Source organism: Eretmochelys imbricata, chromosome 2 (assembly GCF_965152235.1).
Source record: "Eretmochelys imbricata isolate rEreImb1 chromosome 2, rEreImb1.hap1, whole genome shotgun sequence".
NCBI classification, from domain to species: domain Eukaryota; kingdom Metazoa; phylum Chordata; order Testudines; family Cheloniidae; genus Eretmochelys; species Eretmochelys imbricata.
The window spans coordinates 261451786-261478738 of NC_135573.1; the positions used below are offsets into that span (position 1 = coordinate 261451786).

The following is a 26953-nucleotide window of genomic DNA, read 5'->3' on the forward strand; positions in this document are numbered from 1 at the left end:
CACAGCTATGCTACAAAGGACTTGGTAGGTGCGAAGCTATATAATCAATTAGGTTAAAGAACTAGTAGTCATTGAAAGTCTCAACCAAAAGGAGCCTTTATCTTAAGAAGCAGAACTCATTGCAGCCTCGCTAAAATCAGGTAAACTGGACCTGTGAGAAAATGCTCCTCTCAACAACGTGTGCATTTCACCGACGTTAATGGAAATTATATGCATGTTTTGGCATGCAAAGGCAGCCCAAAGATGTCTACTGAAATCCTCCTGCTCAGCTCAGTTCTGTTCCCTAGGGGCTTTATTATGGCTTTTAATGGCACGGCTCCCCTCGTGAGAAATGTGATGGCAGCTCCTGAGGCCATTCTTGCTGCTTAGGGCTGAGGAGTTGATGGTGTAACAGAAAATTGATGAAGTGAGCTGTAGCTCACGAAAGCTTATGCTCAAATAAATTGGTTAGTCTCTAAGGTGCCACAAGTACTCCTTTTCTTTTTGCGAATACAGACTAACACGGCTGTTACTCTGAAACCAGAAAATTGATGGCCATTTCAGATTGCGATTACACATCTCTGACTAGTCCTGTTTTAGTTAAAGGACACAGCTACCCAACAAGGCAGAGGATTTTAATGGAAAGAGTAGCTAACCTGCTACGCCTCTTGGGATGTGACTCCCTTCCAATAATACAAGAAAGACAAAAATAATTTTTTTCTCTGTGCAAAAGCAAAGTAAAGTCTCAGCTTTTCCCGAGAACTCTAAAGGACAGTATATGTGCAGGGGATTTCTTTATTGTAAAGTCTGGAGTTCAGCTTTATTTGCAGTTCATGGCTACCTTTACCAGATCTAAAACAGCATCAAGTCAACAGCCACAGAACGTTCTCACTACAGTACTAACCAGCAGTACATCGGTAACAAATTAGTGGGCCCAAGTCACCATTGTGTTACTGCAATTTTAGGCCTGTGTTATTCCACTGCGATCCATCCAGGCACCCCGACTTGTTCTGCGTTCCCATGCACAAGAGCTCGCTGGCATCGATGTTGATGGAGTTATGCCATGTCCACACTCCAGCCACACACTGATGAATCAGGCCCAATATCTGCGCTCGCGTGTCTTGTGGAGCAGTAGCAGGGTGATGGTTATATGGTATTGAAGTGGACACAGTGGCAAAACGAGGACAGACACATGCATGGAATTAAGCCGCAGGCTGCAACTTTAATTAAACTTTAAGATGGGGAGGGGCGCTATCCACCCATCCCCCACACTCTCCTATATCATGTGTTTAATTGGTTCCAGCGTCGGGGTTCCAGGGCTTCCTACCATATGACCCATAATGTGTGGTATGTTCTCCTCAGCCTGCCCCCCAGGACTCAGCTCATTGGAGTTCTAGTACCCTGCCCTCCTCGACAGGGTAAAGCAGGGTGGGGACCTCAGCGTGCAAGGGCAGTGAGGTCTCTCCCTAGCACGAGCCCAAGGCTCATCACCAAAATCCAGGTCTTTTACCTCTGGGAACTGTTCATTTTATCCTTTTTACCACACTGGAAACCAATCGCAAGTTGCGACGAATAAACACCACCACTCCAGTACCTCAGCTGGGTACTAAAGGTTCCTACTTAATCCACTGTGCCTTGAACGTGCTGCAAGGAAGGCAAAAAACTCCCTGGTCCTGCACTAGTTGGCCTATGGGAGAAAAATTCCTTCCTGACCCCATAAATAGGCTATCGGTTAGACCCACAGCATCTGTCAGGCCAGGTTCCCATGCCTAGTTTGAGTGGGTAGGGTGGGCTGCTGGAACGGAGCCGAAAGATGCTCCACATGGCCCCCACACCAGGTTAAATAATGGACACTGGGGAATGCTGGCCAATCAGCACTCCTCTCTCCTGGCTGGCCAATGGGTGCCAAAGCCTCACGGGGGGTGGGGAGCTACCTATTGTCTATTGGCGACTGTCTCCCTCCCTTGCTGCTGGGGCTGTCCCCCTTTCATCGCTGGCCCCATCAAGTTCTCCCACTCATTAATGTGAGTGGGTGGCATTTATGGTAATATTGTTCTTGTATGGTCCTGGGGAGGACAAACACCCAGGTACCACAATGGTAAGATTAAATCCTCACCATCTGTTTCCAGAGTTTGAACAAATCCTGACTGTGCTGCCCGGTAAAAGCCACAGGCCTGATCCTACAACCCTTACTCAGTTGAGTCACCCTTATTCACAGAAGTAGGTCTGTTGAAACCAACAGGTCTACATGCATGAATATGGACAACTTGCATGAGTAAATATTACAAGCCTGGGCCCTATAGTTATGAAAATATTATGCCACTGGCAGAATACTAACAACAGTATTTTGGAGGAATTTCATACAGGTAACCAGAAGGCAGGAGTGCTAGTATGGAGAGTAATTTGGGGGATGGACATCTGCATCTTTCTAAAAAAAAAATACCTTTGATTAATAATTTAGCTGAAGATATGAGGGACCCAGCTCTGAAAGTCACAATCCCCGAATCATCAGACCCCAGGTTCTTTAGGGTCAAAGTGTGGATTTTTCCATCTCTCACAGCAATTTCATTCACAGAGCTGTTCTGAAGGGGAGATCCATCAAGCCACCACTGTATGTTCTGCACCCCCGGGTGCGAGAGCTTGCAGGTGAAGGTGGCCGACTCACCCGCAAAGACATCCATGTTCTTTAAACCACAAACTATCTCTGCTTCCTCTTCTGTATAACAGAGCAAGAAAACGGGTACACCAAGGGAAAACAAAGGACAAACATATACACGTTCCTTCCGCAGAACTGATCTAAAGTACAGTTCTTAGATTCTGTGAACTACATTCAAACTGTCCTGCATAAATAAACTTGTCACACTCATTCAGATAAACAATGCACTTGCCGACAAACATAGTGGGTTTGTTCGGACATACTATTTCAATATGAGGACAGTCTACGAATTTCGTGATCCATTCATGATTTGGTGTCCTGTATGGTGTCATCTGCACTGATATTGTAAACAATTTAAGCCAGGGATCTTCCCGGTGATTTAAGTACTGTGTATACTTACAATGCTATAAAATAACATAATAATAATTAACAACATGGTATTCAATATCTTCATAGCAGTCACCCTAAGCAAATAGCTATTTAAGCAGGTGCTGTTATACCATTTTACAGACAGTATGGTCATTGTTTTTGAACTCCATTATATGATAAATATTGGTCCATATTCACGCTTGGTATAAAAGTGTGCAACATCACTGAAATCAAGCCAGAAATTGGTGGAGTCGCACCTACTTACACCAGGGCTAAATCTGGCCTGTTGACTGAAGAACCGCCTGTTTGAACTCAACCAGAAATGTGAGGTCATTTGAAATGATTTATTCTTACCTTGCACGTACACAGAGCCTATGGTCAGCTCATACCCAGTGCTACAGGTGTAGGGTCCGCAGTCCTCAACCTCCAAGTCATGAATAATTAACTCCACTTCGGTGCCGTTCTGACGCATCTCATACTTGTCGCTGGGCTGAAGTACCAGCGCTCCTTTCCTCCACTCCACCAGGGCACCAGGTCTGGAGGTCTCGCACCGGAGGACAGCTGTTCCCCCTTCTTCGGCCTCGATGTTCTGCAGCTCCTCTTTAAAGAACACTGATAGCACTGCAGTGAGAATGCTCAAGCGTGAATTACTGAGGCCTACCGAACCAGTCCATTAATCACAGCCCCTCCCCCGGGCCACCTCTCTCTGGGTAGTGGCTAGCTGTGGCCGAGAGAGATGGAAACCTGTAAATGCCATCCCACTACAGTGCTTCAAGTTGCACTATGGCCAAAGCCCCATAGGGACTGGCCACTGACAAAACAGTAACAGTAGATCATGGTTGTTCCGTGCAGGGCTGCTATGAATTATGGCTTTTTAAGGGGCCTGTATTTGGCCTTTGTTTTCACACCCACAGTTTGTGGCTACCATCACCTATAAGCACAAAGATGCAGGTGCAAATGATAGTTCTTGGACATCTAACTATCTGAATTGCATGTGTAATGCAACACCCCTGGGTGGGTCATCAGTAACAGACACTGAACCCAGCACTTCTGGAGCTGGCAGCTTAAAGCCAGTAGCAAACTCAAACCTCTAACGGCTTAGCCATTAGAGGGAAACAGAGCGTGACACTGCATAAGCCTGGGTTGTTATACAATCAGGGGATACTGGTGGCCATTTCTAAGTCAATATTTGCTAACTTTTAACATACAGCAGTATGTCATATGCAGCAGTATTCCCCCATTCTAAGTACAGGGAAATACTCTTATCTCAGATAATGTCATGTAGTAACAGTCAGCAAATCTCAATTTCATAGAAGCTATAGTTTATGCCTACTGTCAATAGCATCTGCAATTTTGTTCCAGCATCCAGTTGTGAGATTGAAAATGCAAGTACAAGAATAGAAGTGTTTTTTAAAAAAGTTTGGTCCACCAGGTACAAATAACTGTGTAGTGATACCCTGTATCATTGTTATAGTAAAAGGAGATTTGCTGGCGGATAAACGTTACAGATAATTCTATTTTACCAATTTTGGAGGACAGCCAGGGCCTTTATGACTATTTACCACAAATCAAACCTTTTCCTACCTTTTACTAGCAGTGCTGCAGTGGTTTGTTGATCTCCTGAATCACATGTGTACTCCCCAGCATCCTGAAGTTCCACGTCATAAATAAACAGCTCAACAAAAGTCCCCTCTTGCCTGATCTCATACTTGTCACTTGACTGCAGCACCACATCTCCTTTCCTCCATTCAATTGGAGCACTCGGTTTTGTCAGCTCGCAGCGCAGCGCGGCCGTACACCCTTCCTCGACTTCCTCATTTTGGAGCCAACGTTTGAAAAGCACAGGTAGGGCTGACAGCATGAATTAAGCAAAACAAGAGAGGAGGTTTGGTTTGTTAAAAAATGAACTGATAACAGCTTGAACAATAATGGAATGCCTGAAGACAACAGGCCAAATTCTGCCTGCATTTACTCCCAGTCAGGGTGTAGGAATGCAAACAAGGATAGAACCTGGCCTATAGTCATGTCAGAATTGTTGATAGTTCTCTGGTAGAGCAACTATTTGTTGTTAGTTAGTAACAAAGTTTTGCAAAGTAGTTTGTACTGGGGATCATTTAATACCTGTGTCTTTACAATTCAAAATGATGAAGGGATTCCAATGGGAAAGGGGGGTTTGGTTTTACATATTATTGGTCAGGCTTCAGTTCTGTAAAAAATCAGAAGAATATCTGATTCAAATCCAGGTTCAATTTATCTGAACCTCCAAAGTTTGGGTAGTGAGGTCTGAATTAGTCGCTCCAGTTTTGACCCATCTCTATTGGTCAAATCTCTACTAGCTAAATGTGGTTTGCAAAGTTTTATCAGTCACATTTGGGGTGATAACCAAAATAAGACCCAGGGGCATTTTGGACTGGAGCTCTATTTATCTGAAACACAAGATAGTTTTAACCACTTTTTTAAAAAACGGAGACTAAAATTGTCCAACAAACCATCATTTCATTTATAGTACTTATAAGAGGCTTATTTTTAAATGAGTAATGCTGCAATCTACATGTAGTCCATTTTCAAGGTAAGATTGATGATTGCCTATACATTCAATAATCTCTACCACTGCAGATGAATAATTTCTAGAGATGAGCAAAGATCAGAATTTCTGCCCTGTGGCAAATTCTGATATTTCAACATTTGTTTTCATCCAGAATTGGAGTGCAAAATCAAAACAGGGACTCGTGTACAACAAAAAATTCTGAAAAAAATTGATTTGGAAATATAAAAATGTTCATTTTGACATTTTCAACCAAAATTAAATGTTTTGACATTCCCAAATCAATATGTTTTGTTTCAAGTCATGTCAGCATCGAACTGCATCTGTGTTAGGTGCCAGTCAATTTTGTGCCCTCATTCTTCCTTATTGGCCGGGTCTCTGGCTTGACTACAGGTCCCATGTTTCACTGGAGTCTTGTGACTCATCCTGCACTACTCGGCTAAATTAGACGGGAGATCATGGCAGATGTAGTCCAGTTAGGGAGCCCAGCCCATAGGGGAGAATGGGAACACAGTGCAGCCAAACTACAACTCTCATGAGCCACCACAGCACGCTAGGCAGATGCAGTTTAATGGTGACCCAACCTGAAACAAAATATTTAGTTTAGATTTTCCCAACAGAAGACCCAAAAATTTCATCAAATTTTCCTATGGAAAAATTCCCATTTTGCAGAAACCGCATCTCTCTCAAAAAATCATTTTGACAGAAAATTCTTAACCAGCTCTAACAACAATTATTAAAGACAAGATTGTTTTTCACCCCCAAAAAATGAAATCCTTGAAGGCAAGAGGAGCGATCCCAGAGCACAAACACCTCCAGATATAAAAAATATAGCATTTTATGAATGGCTTCAGAGCATGGCACTCTCGAGACACCTTCTCACCTTTAATATCTAGTCTGGCAGTGGTCTTCTTGTCAACTGTATTACAGCTATACTCCCCTGAGTCCTCAGGTTTTAAATCATGGATGATCAGAGTATGTACGTTCCCTTCCTTCTTGATTTCAAACTTCGTACTGGACTTGATCACAGACAAAGCTTTCTTCCATTCCACTGGGATGTTAGGCTTAGATAGCTCACACTGTAGTTTTGCAGTGTCACTCTCTTGCAGTTCCTGGTTCTCGAGCAACTTTACAAATATGGCTGGAGCAACTGTAGAAAGGGGAATAAAAGCATTTTGCACATGTATAATCAGGCATGTAGATAGGAAACTCTTTAATACAGGTTATCATAAGAAATGCACAGCAGCTCAAGATTTAAGTCTCAGATTTCACGTTTTCACACACAGGATCACATTTTAGAAAAGCTAATTGTAAGGTCATACCTACAGAACAGGGAAATGTATCCTGGAAAGCGGTGACTCTAAAAAGGATTTAGGGATTGGTCATTCAATACTGGAACACTGTGTCCAGTTCCAGTGTCCACGTTTTAAAAATGATATTGAAAAATTGGAGAGGGTACAGAGAAGAACCCCAAAAATGATTCAAGGGCTGGAAAAAACCACCTTTCAATTAACGACTTCAAGATAAGTTGGTGTTGGTCCTGCTTTGAGCAGGGGATTGGACTAGATGACCTCCTGAGGTCCCTTCCAACCCTTATATCCTATAATTGTAAGAGCTCAATCTGTTTAGCTTATCAAAAAGAAGACTGAGAGTTGACTTGATTAGAGTGTATAAATACCTTCACTATAAGAAAATACCTGGTGCTAAAATGCTCTTTAATCTAGGCAAGAAAGACTTAACACAAATGAATAGCTGGAAGCTAAAACCAGACAAATTCAAATTGGGAATAAGGCACAAATTTAACAGTGAGCGTGATTAACCATTGAAACAAATTGCCAAGAGAAGTGGTGGATTCTCCATCTCTTGAAGTCTTCAAATCAAGACTTACCTTTTTGGAAGATATGCTTTAGTCCCACACAAGTTATGAGAATCAATAAAGGAGCAACTGGGTGGAATTCTCTGGCCTGTGTTATAAAGGAGGTCAGACCAGATGATCTAATGATCCCTTCTGGCCTTAAAATCTACACATCTATGATTCTAACTCTCCTACTTGTTCCCACCTGCTGGATGCAAGAAAAGAAGCTAACCACTTAAATTAAATAACTTTCCTAGTATTGATTTTCCATGTAGGCACTTGCTCTTGTTGCCGCAGTAATGTTATACTATGGTGAACTGGAGGGAAGGTTTCCACAAGACAATCTATCGGTTTGGATGTGGTCCGTGCTATAAAAAAAGATTGTGAACCCATGGAGTATGATAAAAGCCCCTCGCCCTTCCAATGAAAGATTGTTCCCTACATTTGCTAGTGTTTTGTCTCATGAAGCATGGATTTGGGTGTAGAGGAGAGAGAAGAGTGAACGGGAGGAGACTACACAATGGCCCTGATTCTGATGACCTAGCATAATTTTACACTAATGTGTTGTGACTTCAGAATCAAACTCTATGAAATAGAAGTTTTGGAGGGAAAAAAACCACAAAAAAATAATGGATCTGATTCTGCACTTACATCAGTGTAAAACTGGCATAACTGAAATCAGAACTGACTCCTATATTGGCACTGTAAAATGAGATAAAAGAAAAAGAAACCCGGTGGCACATGGTGCTGACCAACCCTTAAGATTATTTTTTATTTTGTACCATCACATGAAAGGCTTTTAACAGCTTGTAAAAGAACAAGCAAGTAGTATCCAATGCCATCGTAAGTGGGAGGTGTCTAGAAAAGTGCTTGGTTATGATGGTGACTGCACAGAGAATTTAAAACAAACAAACCTCCTATAGAACTGAAGCAATTGTTATCTCAAAGGGTTTGTTTACTTACCTTGGACTGTTAGCTGTGCCTCTGTGGTATTTTGCCCTACTCTGATACTGACAGACCCAGAGTCTTCTAGGGTCACCCTCCTCAGGGTCAAAGTGTGAAGCTTCCCTTGAACTGTTATCTCGTTCATTTCATTGGGCTGGAGCGGTACGCCACCCAGGCACCACTGCACGTCCCGAGCTTTCTCCCGAGAAACCTTGCACTTGAACACTGCGTCTTCTCCTTCATATAAGGTGACGTCCTTTAGCACCTCCACTATGCTCGCTGCTGGTTCTTTGGCAGAAAAAGTCACAACTGTTTTATATCCATTTTCAAGCATCTTACCCCATTTTTAGACATTATTATTATATTATTATTGGTAAGGCAACTCATGCCCAAAGGATTCTGGGTACTTAAAACAATATTATAATACAATATACAAATATTTCTAACAGAAAGATTACACACTGTAGCTAAGTAATATTAATGTGAAGCCCTATAATCCCTGAAGGCCCTGAACCCACTGAAATCGCTGACCAAATTCCTCTTTATTCTACCAGGCACGGGACCAGGTATAGTGGGATTTCCCTCGACACTGCTATAGAACTCTGTTTTGTCATGGTGCCAGGATCATGATTTTAAACACAGTTCAGATACTTCCAACGGTATTGACCAAAAGAGAGTTCAAATCCTACCTTTCACATATACAGCTGCTGTGGTTTGTTGGTCTCCTGTATCACAGGTGTATTCCCCAGCATCAGCCTCATTCAGGTTATGGATTGTCAGCTCAGTGACAGGGCCAGTTTGTTTCATCTCGTACTTGTCACTTGGTTGCAGAACTTTCCCTGCTTTCTTCCATTGCACGGGGGCATTGGATTTAGAGACCTCACAGCTCAGGGTGATGATGCCACCCTCTTCTGCTTGCTGGCTCTGGAGTGGTCGTATAAAAAGTACTGGCAAAGCTAAACAAAGATAAACAGGGAAACACATTTGCACTTCATTAGTGACTGTCTTTTCCTGACTTTCTGATATGAACTTGCCCCTGCTTTACAGCTGGTCTTCTATTTTTCATATACAGTTGTGAACATTTTGACTCGTTTCCCCACCAAAATTACACACCAACAGACACAACGTACTAATTCCTTTTACATCACCATTAGCAGCAGTCTCTTGGAAGCCTTCATAGACTGCTAAGTCTAAGTGGAGTTTACATGAAATCATGGCACCCTGTAAGATATTTCTTTAGCTCATGTTGCAAAATACATTTTTAAAACCCCACATGGGGAACAAATGTAGAGCGCTTGATTTTCAGAGGTGCTGAATCGCAACAACTCCAGCTGAAATCAAGGATGACCTTAGCAGCATCTCACAGTGCCCAGTAGCAGGAGCCCATTTTAAAACGTGAGCACTGAAGTTTGACACCTAATTCTCCATTTGGGTGCTCAAGGTGGAACTTAGATGCCTCAGCTAGGGATTTAGGGTTTTTTTTTTTTATTTGAATGCACAAATGAGGAAATGGGCATCTTCCTTTAATCTGCCCAGCTTTCAAAATCAAACTCCAGAAAGAAAGGAGAACTAGAATTATTTGTATTGATTTAGAGCATAGATGGGTACATCTGTATGATTTAGAGATGAGCTTTTGGGTTTTGGTTTGGAACATCACAAAGTTTGGGGGCTCAGCTCCCGAGTTTTGGTTCAGCCTGTTATTATGCGCTAGTGGCTCCACAGTGAAAGGGGAGATTTGCATGGGCAGGAAATATGGTTCTGAGTGTGTATGGAGAGCTAATAGGGATGGAAGGTGACTGCCTGTAAGAGGGGAGGGTGGCTTCTGGAGGTGCCTGGGGTGTATCTGAGGAGGGATGGTTGCCTCTGAGAGGCAGCTGGGTAATGGCTAGGGTGAGGTTTTGGGGCAGCTGTGTTCGGGGGTTGCCGGTGGGGACAGGAGAGTAGACTGCTCTCACCTTTTGCACTGCTCCCTCCTCCTGGCCACTGCTCCATGGAGCCAGCAGAGGACCAGGGAACAGTTGGTGGGGCTGTGTAACAGACAAGCTGCTTGCAGATCAAGTGACACAACAGCCCCAGAATGCCGTCTCTCTGCCTGCAGCACAACTGGACGCATGGGAACCCAGCTGGACTGCAGGAAGGCAGGCTAGCATGTGGTGTGGAGTGGGAGCTGCCAGTGAGTGTCATGAGAAACGCATGACACTTAACAGCGTTCGGCTCAGGGGGACTGGGCTCACTGGTCCAGTGTCCCTGAGCCTAGCATCATGTGGCACTGACACATTTATCCTTTTCCATCATTCAGGAAAATCCCAAAGGGATGTAGCCTCCTTGCAGATCGAGTGCCACCTGGATTGATGTCTAGCTAGATCCATAAGACTGGCTGGTTGGTCTAGCTCAATCACTATCAATCTTATCACACTACCAAAGCTTTTGGTGACCACATGATCACTGGACAGGTAGCAGCATTCCTTGGTTAACATGCTTCATAATTGATTGGTCTTCCATCCCAGTAATATGACTGCTACATTTAAACTAAACTAGAAATAGCCACAATTAGGAGAAATAATGTTTCTGTCACCTTTTACCAACAAGGACGCTGTAGTCTGCTCATCGCCAGAATCACAAGTGTAGTCTCCAGAGTCTTTCAGCTGCAAGTCATGAATTAGGAGTTCCACGGCAGATCCCTTCTGTCTCATCTCGTACTTGGCACTAGCTTGGAGCAGGACTGAACCCTTTCTCCATTTCACTGGGGCATTGGGTTTGGAGAGCTCAGCGTGTAGGGTGACAGGGGAGCCCTCCTCAGCTTCTTGGCTCTGGAGTTTTTGTTCAAAAAGTGCTGGAATGGCTGGGTTCCATAGAGGAAAAAAATAGGGTCAAGTATCATGCCATTCAGTACATCCCCTCACAGTACAACTGCATTTGGATTTGCTTGGTATCACAAGCAACAGTTGGAATCTGGAGTCAACATTATAGTCGGGCAAAACTAGTGAACACTTTTCACGGGGAAAATTTCCATGTGAAATTGGAAACATTTCATTTCTCTTGAACTTTGTGACTGGCTCTTTGTTGTAGCATATCTAATACTAAAGGTAAAATAATACAGGTGCAATAGCAAACTATCCCGATAAGAAGGAAAAATAGGAAGAATAACAAGAAGCCAATGCGGCTGTATGAGAAGTTCTATAGTGACTTGAAAATCATAACAGAATCCTACAAAAAGTGGAAGCGTGGACACATTGCAAAGGATGAATACAAAAGTATAGCACAAGTATGTAAGGACAAAATCAGGAAGACTAAGGCACGAAATGAATTACACTTAGCAAGGGACATAAAAGGTAGTAAGAAGAGATCCTATAAATACCTTAGAGGCAAGACAGAGAAGATGAAAAGTTGTAGGTCCATTACTTAGTGGGGAAAGAGAACTAATAATGGATGACACCAAAAAGGATGAGGTGTTTAATGCCTTTTTTGCTTCAGTCTCCAATGAAACAGTTAATTGTGACCAGATACTTAACACAAATAATATTAACAATAATGGGGAAGGAACACAAGTCAGAATAGGGAAAGAACAGGTTAAAGAGTTGGGGCCAGAGGCTGGCCAGCAGCTGGAGTCCTGGGGACGGGGCCAGCAGCCAGGGCCAGAAGAGGAGCTGGGTAGTGCTCCCTCCCCGTCACCCATGGGGGCTGGCCCAAGCCGCAACCACGCCTCCCCCAAACATTCCTCCATGCTCCCTAGTGGAGCACGCCGCACAGTTTGGGAATCTCTGGCCGAACTCATGGAGGATACATGAGGTCCCAGAGAACTGGAAAGGGCAAACATAGTACCTATTTTAAAAAAAAGGGAACAACGAATACAGTCAACTAGAGACAAGCCAGCCTAACTTTGATACCTGGAAAGATACTGGAACAAATTATTAATCAATTTGTGAGCACCTAGAAGAAAACAACAGAGTAATAAGTCACAGCCAACACGGATTTGTCATGAACAAATCAAGCCAAACCAACCTAATTTCCTTCTTGGAGAGGGTTATTGGCCATGTGAATGGGGGAAGCAGTAGACAGGATATATCTTGATTTTAGTAAGACTTTTGATATAGTCTCACAAGGCATTCTCATAAGCAAACTAGGGAAATGTGGTCCAGATGAAAGTACTATAAAGTGGATGCACAAGTGGTTGAAAGTCCATACTCGAAGAGTAGCTATCAACGGTTTGCTGTCAAACTGACAGGACATATCTAGTGGACTCCCAAAGGGATCAGTCCTGGTACTATTCAATATTTTCATTAATGACATGGATAATGGAGTGGCAAGTATTGTTATAAAATGTGTGGGTGACACTAAGATAATGGAGGTGATACTGCTCTCTCTTACGCCAATGTAAATCAAAGAACTCCACTGAAGTCAATAGAGTTACACAGATGTAAAAATGATATGATCACTGTTAATAGCTTTAGCTATACATTGGAGCCTGGACTCTGGGACCTTCCCCCATTGCTGGGGTCCTAGAGCTTGGGCTCCAGTCCTAGCTTGAATGTCTGTATAGCAATTTTATAGGCCTGCAGTCTGAGTCTCACAAGCCCGAGTCAGCTGACAAGGGCCAGCTGAAGGCGTTTAATTGCTGTGTAGACCTACCCTAACTGTACAGTCAGTTAAGTAACGGAATATGCTTCCAAAGGCGGTTGTCAAATCTCCATCATTGGATATATTTAAGAACAGGTTAGACCAACTCTTGTCAGGGATGGTCTATGTATATTTGGTCCTGCCTTAGTGCAGGGGGCTGGGCTGGATGACCGCTTGAGTTCCCTTCCAACCTACATTTCTATCATTCCATATCACACATTTGAGTCAAAATGGTATGTGTTACTCACTCTTGGCCCAAAATATTAATAATAATATTGCAATCTGGATATGGAAATTTTCCCACTGAAATATTATTTCTATTTTTAAGAAGAGGAAACATTAAGGGTTTAGGTGATTGGCCTCTGTGGCGCTGTAGTTTAGTGGTGGAGACAGGTGGATGAGAATCAGATTATCTGGTTTCTAATACTCGTCTAACAGTGTTTTACTATGTGAGCATAGACAAGCCATTTAGGCCAGTTACTTCAAAAGAATTCACTAATCTAGGGTGTCTCAATGTTTGGGTGTCCACTTTAGACACCTTGGGTCTGACTTTCACTAGTGCTGATCTCTAGCATCTCCCATTGACTTCCAGTGTCTAGCTAAAGCTATTAACAGTGATCATATCGCTTTTTACATCAGTGTAATTCTATTGACTTCAGTGGAGTTCTTGATTTACGCTGGTGTAAGAGAGAGCAGCAGCAGCACCATTATCTTACCTTGCATAATCCTTTTTTTGGTGTATATTGACTAAGGCCAATGCAATAGAGAACTCTGAATGTCAGGACTGAGGTGACAGAATCATCACTGGGCTCAATAGAGTGTGACGGTGAAATTCTATGGCCAGTGTTATGCAGGAAGTCAGACTAAATGGTCCCTTCTGGCCTTAAAATCTATGAATCTGTGACCAGGGTTGAGGCCCAGAGCTGGACTAGAAGGGGGCCTCTCAAGTCAGGAATGACGTTCATTGACAGAGATGTACTGGAGTAGTTTGCAAACATTTACTCAGAGTAAAACTAGCTCTGTAGCCAGAACCTACTAGTCCCTCACTTTAAAAGTTATGATAGTAACCAAATAAGATATGAAAGCGGATGTACATACACAGTAACAAATTTCCATAATTTTTAGTAGATGTTCACAGAGAGAATTCATTATGGGGCCATTACCACTTTCATATGCAACATCCAATGGAAATAACGTAACTACTAAAAACAGAGGTCTAGAACCTCAGCAGTATAAATCAGAATAGCTCCCCCGAATTCAAAGGACCGACTCTGTCCCAGTGCATCTGATAGAAGTAGGACTGTGCTTGTTAACTAGAACAAATACGTCCTTTAAAAATCGTTCAGAAACCTACCTTTGACAGTTAAAGTGGCTGCAGTTTGCTGATTTCTGTTATCACAAGTGTATCTGCCCGAATCTTCTGGCTTTAAATTATAAATCTTTAATGTATGGATTGTCCCCTCTTTCCTGATTTCATATTTGGAGCTTGGAGAAATCACCTGGGAGCCCTTCCGCCACTCCACTGATACATTGGGCTGAGAGACCTCGCACTCCAGAGCAGCTGTAGCATCCTCCTCCAATTCTGTGTTCTTGAGAATCTCTTTAAAGACTGGAAGCGGTACTGAAATTATAAATATACGGAGGATGGAATTGCAGGAGCTTGTAATTACCCTAGTCTAGTTTTCAAGATTCTGCCTTTGGCAGTACATTGTCAACCACTCAGCTCTGAGCCCCTTACAATGCTATGTCAACATAATAACTGGTGTGCAAGTGATGCAATGGAACGTTTAAATACTAAAAAGTGTTTTAACTTCTATGAAGGTTTTGTAAGGCTATTTTTGAAGCAAAAGCCTGCATTTTGGACCTAAGCTACTTGACAACATCTCTTAAAATATCATATTGTAATGAAGCATTAATCAGTATTTTGGCTGGCTCAATGTCATGATTAATAAGTACAGGAAGGGAATACGGTTTGATTTTGCAAGTGCAAATTTCTTTGCAGCTATGAAGGGGCATTCAGGGAGAGAATGGCACTATGAAATGGAGAGAAGAAGGTTCTATCAAAATCCTGATCCTAGTCATCCTTGGTAATTTCATTTGATAACAGTACTGCCATTACTGTATATGGATGACACCTTGAGAAGCTGCACTCTACCCACATCAGCTTCTCACCCAGGCCATGGATCTTGTTACCTTTTACTGTGAGCTCTGCTGTGGACACGTAGGGTCCCACTCTGAAAGTGATGGTGCCCGTATCCTGCTGGGTGGTTTTCCTCAGCCTAAGTGTGTGAATCTTGCCTTTTTCAACAGAGATCTCATTCATTTCATTGCTCTGCAGTGCAACATCCTGTAGCTTCCACTCCACATCCCTTGCGTTGTCATGTGAAACCCAGCACTGAAACATAGCATCTTCCTCTTCAAACACCACCACGCTCTTCAGGCCACTGACTATGGTCACATCAGGCTCTACAAATGTTGCAGTGTCCATTAGTAAAAGAATAAATGGCTGCACATGGACCAAAATCGCAAGAGCAGCTCATCATAATTCTAGAAAACTGTTCTGTTTTATGTGGGTTCTTATAACATGTCCATCACATTGGTATCTGAGTACTTTCCAGGTGCATTAAGTGACATGGCTAACTTCTTTCACATGTGGTTCTCTCTCTCTTCCTCTCTCCAAGGATAAAATTGTATGTGCCTCTTTTAAAATAGCACACCATGTGCTATCATAAAATCATAGGACTGGAAGGGACCTCGAGAGGTCATCTAGTCCAGTCCCCTGCACTCAAGGCAGGACTAAGTATTATCTAGACCAGTGGTTCTCAAAGCCGGTCCACCGCTTGTTCAGGGAAAGCCCCCGGCGGGCCGGACCGGTTTGTTTCCCTGCCGCGTCCGCAGGTTCGGCCAATGGCGGCTCCCACTGGCCATGGTTCGCCGCTCCAGGCCAATGGGGGCTGCAGGAAGGGCGGCCAGAACATCCCTTGGCCCATGCCACTTCCCGCAGCCCCCATTGGCCTGGAGCAGCAAACCGCGGCCAGTGGGAGCTGTGATCGGCTGAACCTGCGGATGCTGCTGGTAAACAAACCGGCCCGGCCCGCCAGGGGCTTTCCCTGAACAAGCGGCGGACCAGCTTTGAGAACCACTGATCTAGACCATCCCTGACTGGTGTTTGTCAAACCTGCTCTGAAAAATCCCCAATGATGGAGATTCCACAACGTCCCTAGGCAATTTATTTCAGTGCTTAACCACACTGACAGTTAGGAAGTTTTTCCTTATGTCCAACCTAAACCACCCTTGCTGCAATTTAAGCCCGTTGCTTCTTGTCCTATCCTCTGAGATTAAGAAGAACAATTTTTCTCCCTCCTCCTCATAACAACCTTTTATGTATTTGAAAACGGTTATGTCCCCTCTCAGTCTTCTCTTCTCCAGATTATGTGTTTATATTATTGAAAGCAATGTCAAAGAAGCTTGACTTGAACCTGGCATGGAAAGTAGTGAGGTGGGAGGTAGTTTTCAGATACTGTGGGAGTTGGTTCCAAGGTCTTGGATGAACCCACAAGAAAACTCTGTCTCTCGTAGTAACACTTCAGTAACTTCACACTTGCCATACTCTATTACCTTGTGACAACTCTTTTAGTCATTTTTTGAAGATGAAACACTGTATTATATGCAGTAACTATTATGATGTTGTGAAATCTCACCATCTTGTACTGAAAAGCAACCCCACAGTAAAAGGCTCTTACCTTTCACAGTCAGCATTGCAGAGGTTGTCTCATCCCCAGCAATGCAGGAATACTCGCCGGTGTCTTTAGGCTCCAGGTGTTGAATACATAACTCATGAATGGTCCCATCCTGTCTGATTCCATACTTGGAACTTGACTGAAGCACCCTGCCATCTTTCCTCCACTCTACTACAGCATTAGTTATTGTGACCTCACAGCGTAGCTTGACCATTCCTCCCTCTTCCACTTCCTCATTCTTTAGCTGTTGCTTGAACAGAGGTTTAATGGCTGTGGAGTCAAGAACAGTCAATAGACAATCCATTAGCTATGTGCTTATATGTAGAAAGATGAACCCAGCTACAATCCAACACAAGGAGGCTGGCTGCCTGTGGCCTCATGCTGCAGAACAAATATGCATTTAATAATGTCAGAGGTAAATAAACCACTTGTGATCCCAGTATATAAAGAAAGGCAATTTCAGTGCAATTTCCCTCAAGGTTTTATTGCACACAAAGTTCAGCGTTTCTTTATCAGAAGGAGCTCTATTATGAGCCTTCTTGTGATGTAGAAGATAGCATTAGGAGTTAGGATGCACTATTAGCATTCATTCTAAATACAGAGTATACTCTTCTTACTAACACCAGTGTAACTCCATTGACTTCAATGGAGTTATTCCTGATTTACACCAACTTGAGAAAGAGGAGAATCAGGCCTTAAACACACATTCTGTTGCATCACTGTCTTTCCAAAATCCTTAGACTCGCAACAATAATCCCTCGCAGAAGATGTAGCACTATTGTACGAGAACAAATTCCATCCAACTACTTGGACAACAGCCACTGAACTGTTGGGAGGGTAGTTAATTATGTGACTAGCCACCCACTTTATTTTTGTTTTGTTTAACTGCTCATGCTTTTCACTGCAGTTTATTAAAGACGAAAATCAGTAGGTAATCAAAGTGCTTCTATAACTTGCTTATGCATGATGATTCTATTACTGCACTGGACTAGAAAATAACCCAAACTACCAGATCCGAAAAATTAACATTTGTTAAAATCATGGAATCTTCATCTAGTGTGAATTTTCTTGCAACTGTTAAGGGACACATGGAGGTCATTTATATGCAGTGAATTATGCATCCTAACAGGCATTCTAAAAATGTCCCTCCACAATCCACTTTTGTGCATTCTGATTCGTGGTTCTGCATCTGCTTTTCTCTCATTCAACTTATTACTAATTTGTTGTATTCACGAAGAAATTCAGAGTAACTTCTCTAACATGTCACTGATCATGTTTTTAAATTGTGCCCCATTTAGGGTGATGCTAACCATTCACTCTGAGGTTGGCTGTGCTCCGTTGATCTCCAGTATCACAGGTGTAATCCGATGTGTCCTCTGGTTCTGTGTTATGGATCACAAGTTCAGCTATGAGACCATCTAATTTCATTTCATATTTGGCACATGGAAAGAGGTCCATAGTGCCTTTCCTCCATTGCACAGAAGCCGCGGCCTTTGTCAGCTCACACTGGAGTTTTACTGTAGCTCCTTCTTCCACTTCCTTGTCCTTGAGCTCTTTTTTGAAAAGAACTGGGAGGGCTAAAAGGAAATGAAAAAAAAAAAAACCAGGGGCTTTTATTTAACCCCAAATCAAGTACCTGTTAACATAACTAGACACTGACGTTGTGGGAAAGGTAGCGCCTGATTTTTAAAAATATCCCCCAAAGTCACTATCATAGAACGTATACTGCCAACTCGTACATGACAATGGTAACTGATTCCATTATCTTCAAAAGAGGCTGTCTGCAATTCTGAAGTTTCCCTCAAGTACTCTTTGACCTTACGTCTTCCCTTGGTTGAGTTCTTTGAGCTAAATTAACTTTGAACCGATCCCAGAGATATGTCTGTATTCAGAAATGAATCTTCCTAGGGCCAGACCCTGGGAAAGTCCCACATTGGTCTCATTCCAGTTACTAGATGGAGAACTTTGTTTTTGTTTAATATTGGAGAGGACATCAGTGGTGCATCAAGACAAATGTCCAGTGACATTAAGTTGAATCATTGCGGAGCTTCCCTCTCAAACTCTTCCCAAATGTATAGAAAAGTTACTCATGTTACAAGCAACACTCAAGTGCTCTGTGACAGAACTTCCTCTCTGCCTCTGTGGGTCCCACGCTTCCATTTAGCGGCGGGCTGGGGTATTCCTCTTTTCCCTCAGAATTTTCCCCATGCCCCTGGGTTTACTGTCCACACCCTGTCAGAGCAGGGTCCCTCCCTGATGGGGCGGGAGAGAAGGAAGGAGAGCCCCTCAGTCTCTGGTAGCCCCTCTGGTCGTGGTGGCAACAGACCAGACACTCGGTTCAATCTCTCCGCTCTGGCAGGGTCTCTTCCCTCAGACCTCCGGAGCCCAGAAGGGCCATCCACCCTGTTAGGCAGGGATTCTCCCACCCTTCACCTCTGTACCTGCGTGGCTTCTCTCCTAATGCTTGTCAGCCTCTGCACTGCCCAGCGCTCCAGTAGCTTGCCCTCCCCACTCAGCTCCTATTGCATGCCCTATCTGGCTGGAGGGAAGGCTTTTAACAGGTTCTGGCAGGCCCTTGATTGGCCCCAGATGTCCTAATTAACTTAGAGTAACCCCTGTTCAGCTACCAAGGGAAAAGGGACCTGCTTATCCTGGGGCTAATATATCTGCCTTCCAGCACTCTCCTGTACTGCGGGAGGATCCTACACCTTCCCAGAATCCAATAGGAGCACACTCCTGTAGCTGTCTGGCCCGACCCTGTCCCAGCTCCTACAAACAAATACGATCTCTTAAAATAAAGTACCATCTCCTCTTCCATACCACTGTTCCCTTCAGGATAATGGTGCCGGGCGACTTTATTTTTAAAGAAAATCAATAAGATTGAAGGGAAAAAATCATTATACCCCAAAATTATATAATTCAATCATGTTACTTTTGTGTGCTGAAGCAAATCAATTGTTTCAGGAGCGAAGTCAGCGAGGGACTCTCATCACCTACCTTTCACATATAAAGAAGCCTTTGTTTCCTGTTCCCCAATATCACAGCTGTATTCTCCTGTATCTTCGACTTGGAGATTATGTACTAAGAGCTCCACAATGCATTCCCTCTGTTTCATTTCATACTTATTGCTAGGCTGCAGCCCCAGGCCTCCTTTCCTCCATTCCACTGGAACTTTTGGTTTTGACAGCTCACAATGTAATGTGGCTGTACCTCCTTCTTCAGCCTCCTGATTCTGAAGGGGTTGCTTAAATACAATGGGCAGGGCTGTAAAAATTGAGAGGTAAATATTTTAAGTGCATGTTAGTCCCCAGATGAAGATATCTACCAGGGACCATAAAGAACAAGCTAAACCAGGGTTTCTCTAACACTGGTCTGTGGACCACTTCTTGTCAGTCCATTTCATGAACCATTTCTGAACCTAGAAACGGTGGTGGGGTGGGGGAAGGACTGTGGCATTAGGAGCAGAGTTTCTTCATGAGTAGATCTGTCTCACAAAGTAGTCCACAAAATGAACAAGTCTGAGAGCCACTGATCTAATCTGATCAGACTTTTCTATGGAAGCATCTCTACAAGAACAGAAGAGGCTGCATTTGAAGAACACAGTACCTGAAAGCAAGGGCTGAAGTGGTAGTGAATTTGTCCTCCTATGTGGTTCCTTTCCCTCCTATCAGGTTTTAAGATTTACAACAGCCTGTTGTGTTTAGCTTAGAGAATCTTCTCCTTTAGATTGTAAACGAATGCATCCGATGAAGTGAGCTGTAGCTCATGAAAGCTTATGCTCAAATAAATTTGTTAGTCTGTAAGGTGCCACAAGTCCTCCTTTTCTTTTTGCGGATACAGACGAACACGGCTGCTACTCTGAAACTTGGGACAGAGACTATCTTTTTGTTCTGTGTTTGTACAGCACAAAGCACAGTGGGGTCCTGGTCTGTGACCAGGGCTACAGTAATATAAATAAATAATACTAGTAGTAGATAAATTCTCAGCCAGTGCATAACAGGCAATGTTAAGTTTCAGAATCTGACAGTGGTTAGTTCAATGGGAGATGAATGTAATACGAATGGAATTGGAGAAAGTTTCAGCTTTCAGAAAGGACCTAGTTTAGTATGACACCGGGGGCTCAGGCAGGCAAGTCGAGCGACACTAATTGCATTAAGAAAAGGAGTACTTGTGGCACCTTAGAGACTAACCAGTTTATTTGAGCATGAGCTTTCGTGAGCTACAGCTCACTTCATCAGATGAAGTGAGCTGTAGCTCACGAAAGCTCATGCTCAAATAAACTGGTTAGTCTCTAAGGTGCCACAAGTACTCCTTTTCTTCTTGCGAATACAGACTAACACGGCTGTTACTCTGAAACTAATTGCATTCAAACTCTACCGTCAGTGTGCAGCACTGACTACTCAGAACATTTAATAAATATCTGTTTCCTTCAACTCTACCTGCCTGTCCTACCACTTATTATTAATGAAAAAATAAAAAGAACAGCTCGAAAAAGAAAAGGGAATTCAGCAACAAATAACTCATCTTTGGGTTTTCTCTCATCAACACTTAAGTTATACGGTAGCTATAGTCAATATTTGATTGACAGCAAAGTTTCTTTCACCAGATAGAGCTTTTCCCTTCTGGGCAAAATCTTCTTGAGCTGAAAAGGCCAACAATTTTTGCAAATAAATTTTCCTGTCGCCATAAAAAAAACAGCTGCTCATGATGAAAAGTCAGCTAATTCTGCCACATAAACTGCCTTTCATTTGCATAAAGTAATTTGAAGCAAAAATAAAATTAAAAAAAACCTTTCACTTTTCACAAACCCATAAACATGGCACTTTTACCCATTTCACTAGTAGTGGTCATTCCCTGCCCTACGGATTCAGACGACATCTGAAGTTGGACCAAATTAATTATGAGTGAAACTCCACGGACTTCAGCTTCGGTTACAAAAATCCACTTGGGAGCATTCAGCGTGAGAAACATTTTAAATATGGGGTCACCCCCACAAACAGCAGTAGCTATAATGCCATTATAGAAGAGCTCACCAAATTCTCATTTGCTGTCAACTTCACTCACTCAGACGGCTTGGGTGCACCAGTACCTTTACATCACCAGATTGTTTAACTGCTTTGCTGCTGCTTAAACATTTCAGGTATGCCAGGCAACCCCCTCACCCCCAAGACTGGCACATGTGCCAGATCTGTGGGAACAATCCATTCAGATTTCAGTGGAATAGGCAGGAGTGGGTGGGTGAGATTCTGTGGCCTGCGTTGTGCAGGAGGTCGGACTCGATGATCACAATGGTCCCTTCTGACTTTGGTATCTATGAATCTATGAATACACCAAGAGCACAGCAGAACATACACTGGAATAGAAGACCAGCAGCAAGGCAACTAAAGCAAAATTAGAAGGACCTTATTTCATAGCACATTTATGTGGCCAGTGTTGCAATGTTCTGCCTACCATGTATGGTCACTGCAGCTGTTGTCTGTTGATCCCCAGAGTCACAGGTATATTTTCCTGTATCGTCCAGTTTTAAGTCATGAATGACCAGCTCAGCAATGGGCCCTTGTCGCTTCATCTCATATTTCAGTCCAGGGTAGAGAATTGTAGCTCCTTTCCTCCACTCTATAGGAGCACTAGGTTTGGTAAGCTCACACCGCAGTGTGACTGTGCCACCTTCTTCTGCCTCCTCATCCCGAAGCTCATGTTTAAAAAGTGCTGGTAGGGCTATGAAATAAAAACATAACATGCATCATACCACAACTGGGCTTTCTTGGGGGAGAGACAATGTAGAAAGAGTTTGGACTCTGTAACCCTCTACAATGAACTATTTTGGTGTGTCAAGACCTCAGGAATCTACAGTAGTAGATCCCAAAGAGGTAATGTGCATATTTTCAGAACCAGAAGGTATCTATTTCAGGAAGCAGCTCTTGCTATGTATTTTGCTCATTCTTAACATGAACCAGGACCTACAGGGGGCAGGAGGCTTTTATTGATACAAAAGTAACAAATGTGCTGGGTCCGCCCCATGGTCTTGGAAAAGTTCTTGGGGCTGAAGAGTTGATCTTAACATCTGCAATAAGGAGTAAGCATTTCAATATTTTTTCCTAAAGGAGGGTTTTACGGACAAAATTAGAGTTACATGGCCCATCTTGGGGCCTGCACAGGATTCTGTGTTGCAATTCCCTTTTGCTGCATGGCCACTCTGTTAGGCCATTTAGGCTATGCTCTTGTGCTCCCCTTGCGGATTTAATTGTATTCCTGGCCCAAAACTGATGCAAGCTTGTCTGAAACTTGGCCCAGTTTTGCCAAAGAGTTTGTGAAGCTCAGTGAACAATTCAGTTCACCTGGGCTGCGTTTTTTGGTTTGTGTGATGTACTTGTACAATGAATTGCTCTAGATCTGTTTAATATCTCCTAAATTGCAAACATGATCCATCACAAAAGACTGTCCATAATAAAAATTACTATAGTACACCAAAAAGAAAAGGAGTACTTGTGGCACCTTAGAGACTAACCAATTTATTTGAGCATGAGCTTTAAGTGGGCTGTAGCTCACGAAAGCTCATGCTCAAATAAATTGGTTAGTCTCTAAGGTGCCACAAGTACTCCTTTTCTTTTTGCGAATACAGACTAACACGGCTGTTACTCTGAAACCTATAGTACACCAAGGGTCAATTCAAAGTAAATGGAGAAGAACCTGAGTCACAAACATACATCCCAGGCTGGAAGTACAGAATACAGCACACCAGAAAGGAATATTGGTCAAAGGCTTTGCTCATACTAGTCTTCTTAATGAATCTCAAGGTAGCTCGCAAAGGATGCAGGATTCAGCCAAAAATTTGCATAAAACCACACCTCTCACATAACAACAATAAGAAGCAGTATTCCTAAAAGAGCAGAAGGGGACACAGGGAAATTGCAAGAGGCACTTATATAGGATGCCCAGATAATGTACAGAGATAAAAACATGTCACTTTCAGAATTAAAAAGGATGATGAGTCACATCCTTCTTTCATTTTAGGAGACTTTTAATCCCTTCTCTTAAGACATCTTCTCAGTATAAAATGCATGAGGACTCTAGCACAGTATTATTGAGAGCTATTTTAAACAGAGTCCCCCAGCCTTATAGTTGTTGCGTGCTGGAGCATTACTGTATGAGTACAAGCCTTAATAGCAAGCTTTGCATCCCATGACATTATTTCAATAAGCAAAGCTGGTATTAAAAATACTTCAGAAATTATTTTCTTTTCCTTTTTACCATGCACTGTTAAGGCAGCTGTGGTCTTCTGGTCTCCACACACACAGGTGTAATCTCCAGCATCCTTCAGATCCAAACCATGGACCACCAGCTCCACAATGCAACCTTCCTGTCTCATTGTGTACTTGTCATTCGGTCTGAGCACATTGTGACCCTTCTTCCACTCCACTGGGGCAGCGACCTTGGTCAGCTCACAGTGCAGAGTGACTGTTCCATCTTCTGTGGCTTCCTCATTGCACATTTCTTCTTTGAAAGATGGAGGCAGAGCTGAAGGATGCAATATATACACTGCATTACAAACCGATGGCAATTAGCTGCTGTAGTTGAAAAAACAGGAGGTGGAGGGGAAAGCAAAAAAGAGTGAAGGAGGATAGGGCTTGAGAGGAACGGAGAAACAGCAGAGAAGTAAAAAGTGATATTATATCCCAATTGAAATGTATGTCTGAATTCTTGTACTGTTTAGTCTGATTTTACACTAGTGAAACGTCACTGACCTCAATAGATTTACTCCTGACTTACATAACATAAGAACAGCCATACTGTCTTCCAACAGTGGCCAATGCAGGTGCTTAAGAGGGAATGAACAGAAAAGGCGATCATTGAGTGATCCATCCTCAGTCATCCACTCCCAGCTTCTGCAATCAGAGGCTAGGTATATCCAGAATATGGGGTTGCATCCCTGACCATCTTAGCTAATAGCCATTGATGGACCTATCTTTCATGTCAGGAGGGGGAACATTAAGACCATAATCTTTGGTATCCTCCACCTGGATCCGAGACAATTAGCTCTGTAATGGCCCCCTTCTGTTTCATTTGTATTTCTCGCTTGCTTTTAGTTCCTTCTGCCCCCTTCTTCTACTCCACTAGAGCTGCTTTGGTTAGCTGACTGTGAGGCATGGTTTCTTGCTTTGGTTTTCTCTTCATTCTTTAGTTCTTCTTTTAAAAATGCGTTCAGGGCTGATGGGCTCACCATGAGCAGAGGAGTAATCCAAACTCCACAGAACTTTTAACCCTAACTTGTCCTCCTTCCCCAGGATATGATTTTTCTGTTTACACATTCCTCATTTATCTGCTTCAGATATCTGTCTTGATACATCTCACCCACCCTCTAAAGATAACAATCCCCTCTAAACAATGTCTGATAACATTTTCATGACTATTGTCTCCGATTAACTACATGGATTAGTATCTCAACTTTCAAGTTGTAATGGGCACAGTCTCAAATTGGAAAAGAAACAAAACATTAAAATGTAAAGGTTGGGTCAGACCAAAATTCCAAATTTGAATCCCATTTCCAAACTATGGGCCTAAATCCAAACTCCTTGGATGTGATGTATTTCCCACTTAAACTAGTTTGAAACTGAGGTACCAACTTCAACCATGTGACCCCTGATTTTTATATTAGTGTGAAAACAGAATAAGATCATATCAAGAAATCATCATTATCTCCTCAGAAAATCAGACTTCAAAGCAAAGCCATCTGAATGGACAATGGCTGCAGGAACAGAACCCTAGTGCAAAACAGTTCTTACAGTAGATGTTTTGTCTAAATTATTCTTGTGATCAGAGTAGTATTTATTTTCCTATACAAATAGTAGACAGATGGGGAAAGAAAATGCCAGAAAAGGAAGACAAAAGAATTGTCAGAGTTGTGTTTTAGGAAAGGAAATGGCAGAAATTGGATGTGTTAGATGTTCATGAGGATGCAGAATGGGATTTTTCTATACAGGTAGCCTCCAGTTTATCAAAGCTAAGTCTGCTGCAGTTTCCACGGTATGCATCTGATGAAGTGAGCTGTAGCTCACGAAAGCTCATGCTCAAATAAATTGGTTAGTCTCTAAGGTGCCACAAGGACTCCTTTTCTTTTTGCGAATACAGACTAACACGGCTGTTACTCTGAAAGCTAAGGAATGTTATTCTAAAAAAATGGAGCTGCAGTGAATGAAGCAGACATGACAGATAAAGGAAATGTGGACACAGAGCCAAGTTTTCCTACCAAGGATGCAGGTGATAAGAAAAATTAGACATAGTTCATGACAAAATATTATTACCATGTACTGTTAAAGCAGCCGTGGTCTGATGTTCTCCACACACACAAGTATAATTTCCTGTATCCTTCTCATCTAGATCATGGACAACCAGCTCTGCAATGGCACCTTCCAGTCTCATTCTGTATTTCTCACTTGCTTTGAGTACCTTGTGCCCTTTCTTCCACTCTACTGGAACAGCCTTGGTCAGCTCACAGTGCAGAGTGGCATTTCCACCTTCTTTAGCTTCCACATTCTTTAGTTCTTCTTTAAAAAGTGCTGGCAAGGCTGAGGGATGCAACGTGGACAAAGTGGGCATCAAAATTCCAGAGTTTGAACCCTAATTTCTCTTCCTTTCTCATGCTATTTCCATTCAGACATTTCTCATTTATTTTGTTCTAACATCTGCTTTGATATGACTGACACACCAATCCTTAAAAGAAAGCAACTCTTGGTTCTGTTTGACCATGTTTTTACTTATTGTCCCTGATGAATAACCTCACCTCTCACAAGAACATTACAAATGAGATGTAGTGCCTGTTAAAACTTACACTGCTAGATGTAATCTTATTCTATCTATATGGACATGATCTCTTGGAGGCTGGTCCACCGATAAGTTTTCAGACAACTTACAAGCTAAAATAATGAAAGAAACTAGACAGCAAAACATAAATCACACACTTCTGGTTTTAAATCGAGGTGCATGGGAAAGCCTCTAAAACATGCCCAGAGAATGTTGGCTTCTCACTTATCTTCTCAGGAATCTTACCCCAAAATAAAAACACCCACAGGAGACTCAAACAAGGTCTATAGAAACAAACCGTAGTGCAAATTTCAGTCAAACCCGCCCCATGCATAACAACTGTTAACTAAGGAAGGAGGACAGGAAAAGAACATGGCCTAGAAAAGAAGTCAGAAGAAAGGATAAAATCCATGTTTCAGGGAAGGACAGGGAGCATTAGGATGTGG

The 26953-nt window shown here is 42.7% G+C and overlaps 1 protein-coding gene across 1 annotated transcript in view; it reads right to left on the bottom strand.

The window, feature by feature from the left end:
* Window positions 1-26953, bottom strand: part of OBSCN (obscurin, cytoskeletal calmodulin and titin-interacting RhoGEF) — a 300816-nt gene that overhangs the window by 142706 nt on the left and 131157 nt on the right. The window contains exons 53-59 of the mRNA XM_077808766.1: window positions 26009-26272; window positions 23958-24224; window positions 19704-19970; window positions 18017-18283; window positions 16710-16976; window positions 15160-15432; window positions 8368-8637 (exon numbers count right to left, since the gene is read on the bottom strand). Coding sequence (XP_077664892.1) covers window positions 8368-8637; window positions 15160-15432; window positions 16710-16976; window positions 18017-18283; window positions 19704-19970; window positions 23958-24224; window positions 26009-26272 — 1875 coding nt within the window. The remainder of the gene's footprint in view (window positions 1-8367; window positions 8638-15159; window positions 15433-16709; window positions 16977-18016; window positions 18284-19703; window positions 19971-23957; window positions 24225-26008; window positions 26273-26953) is intronic.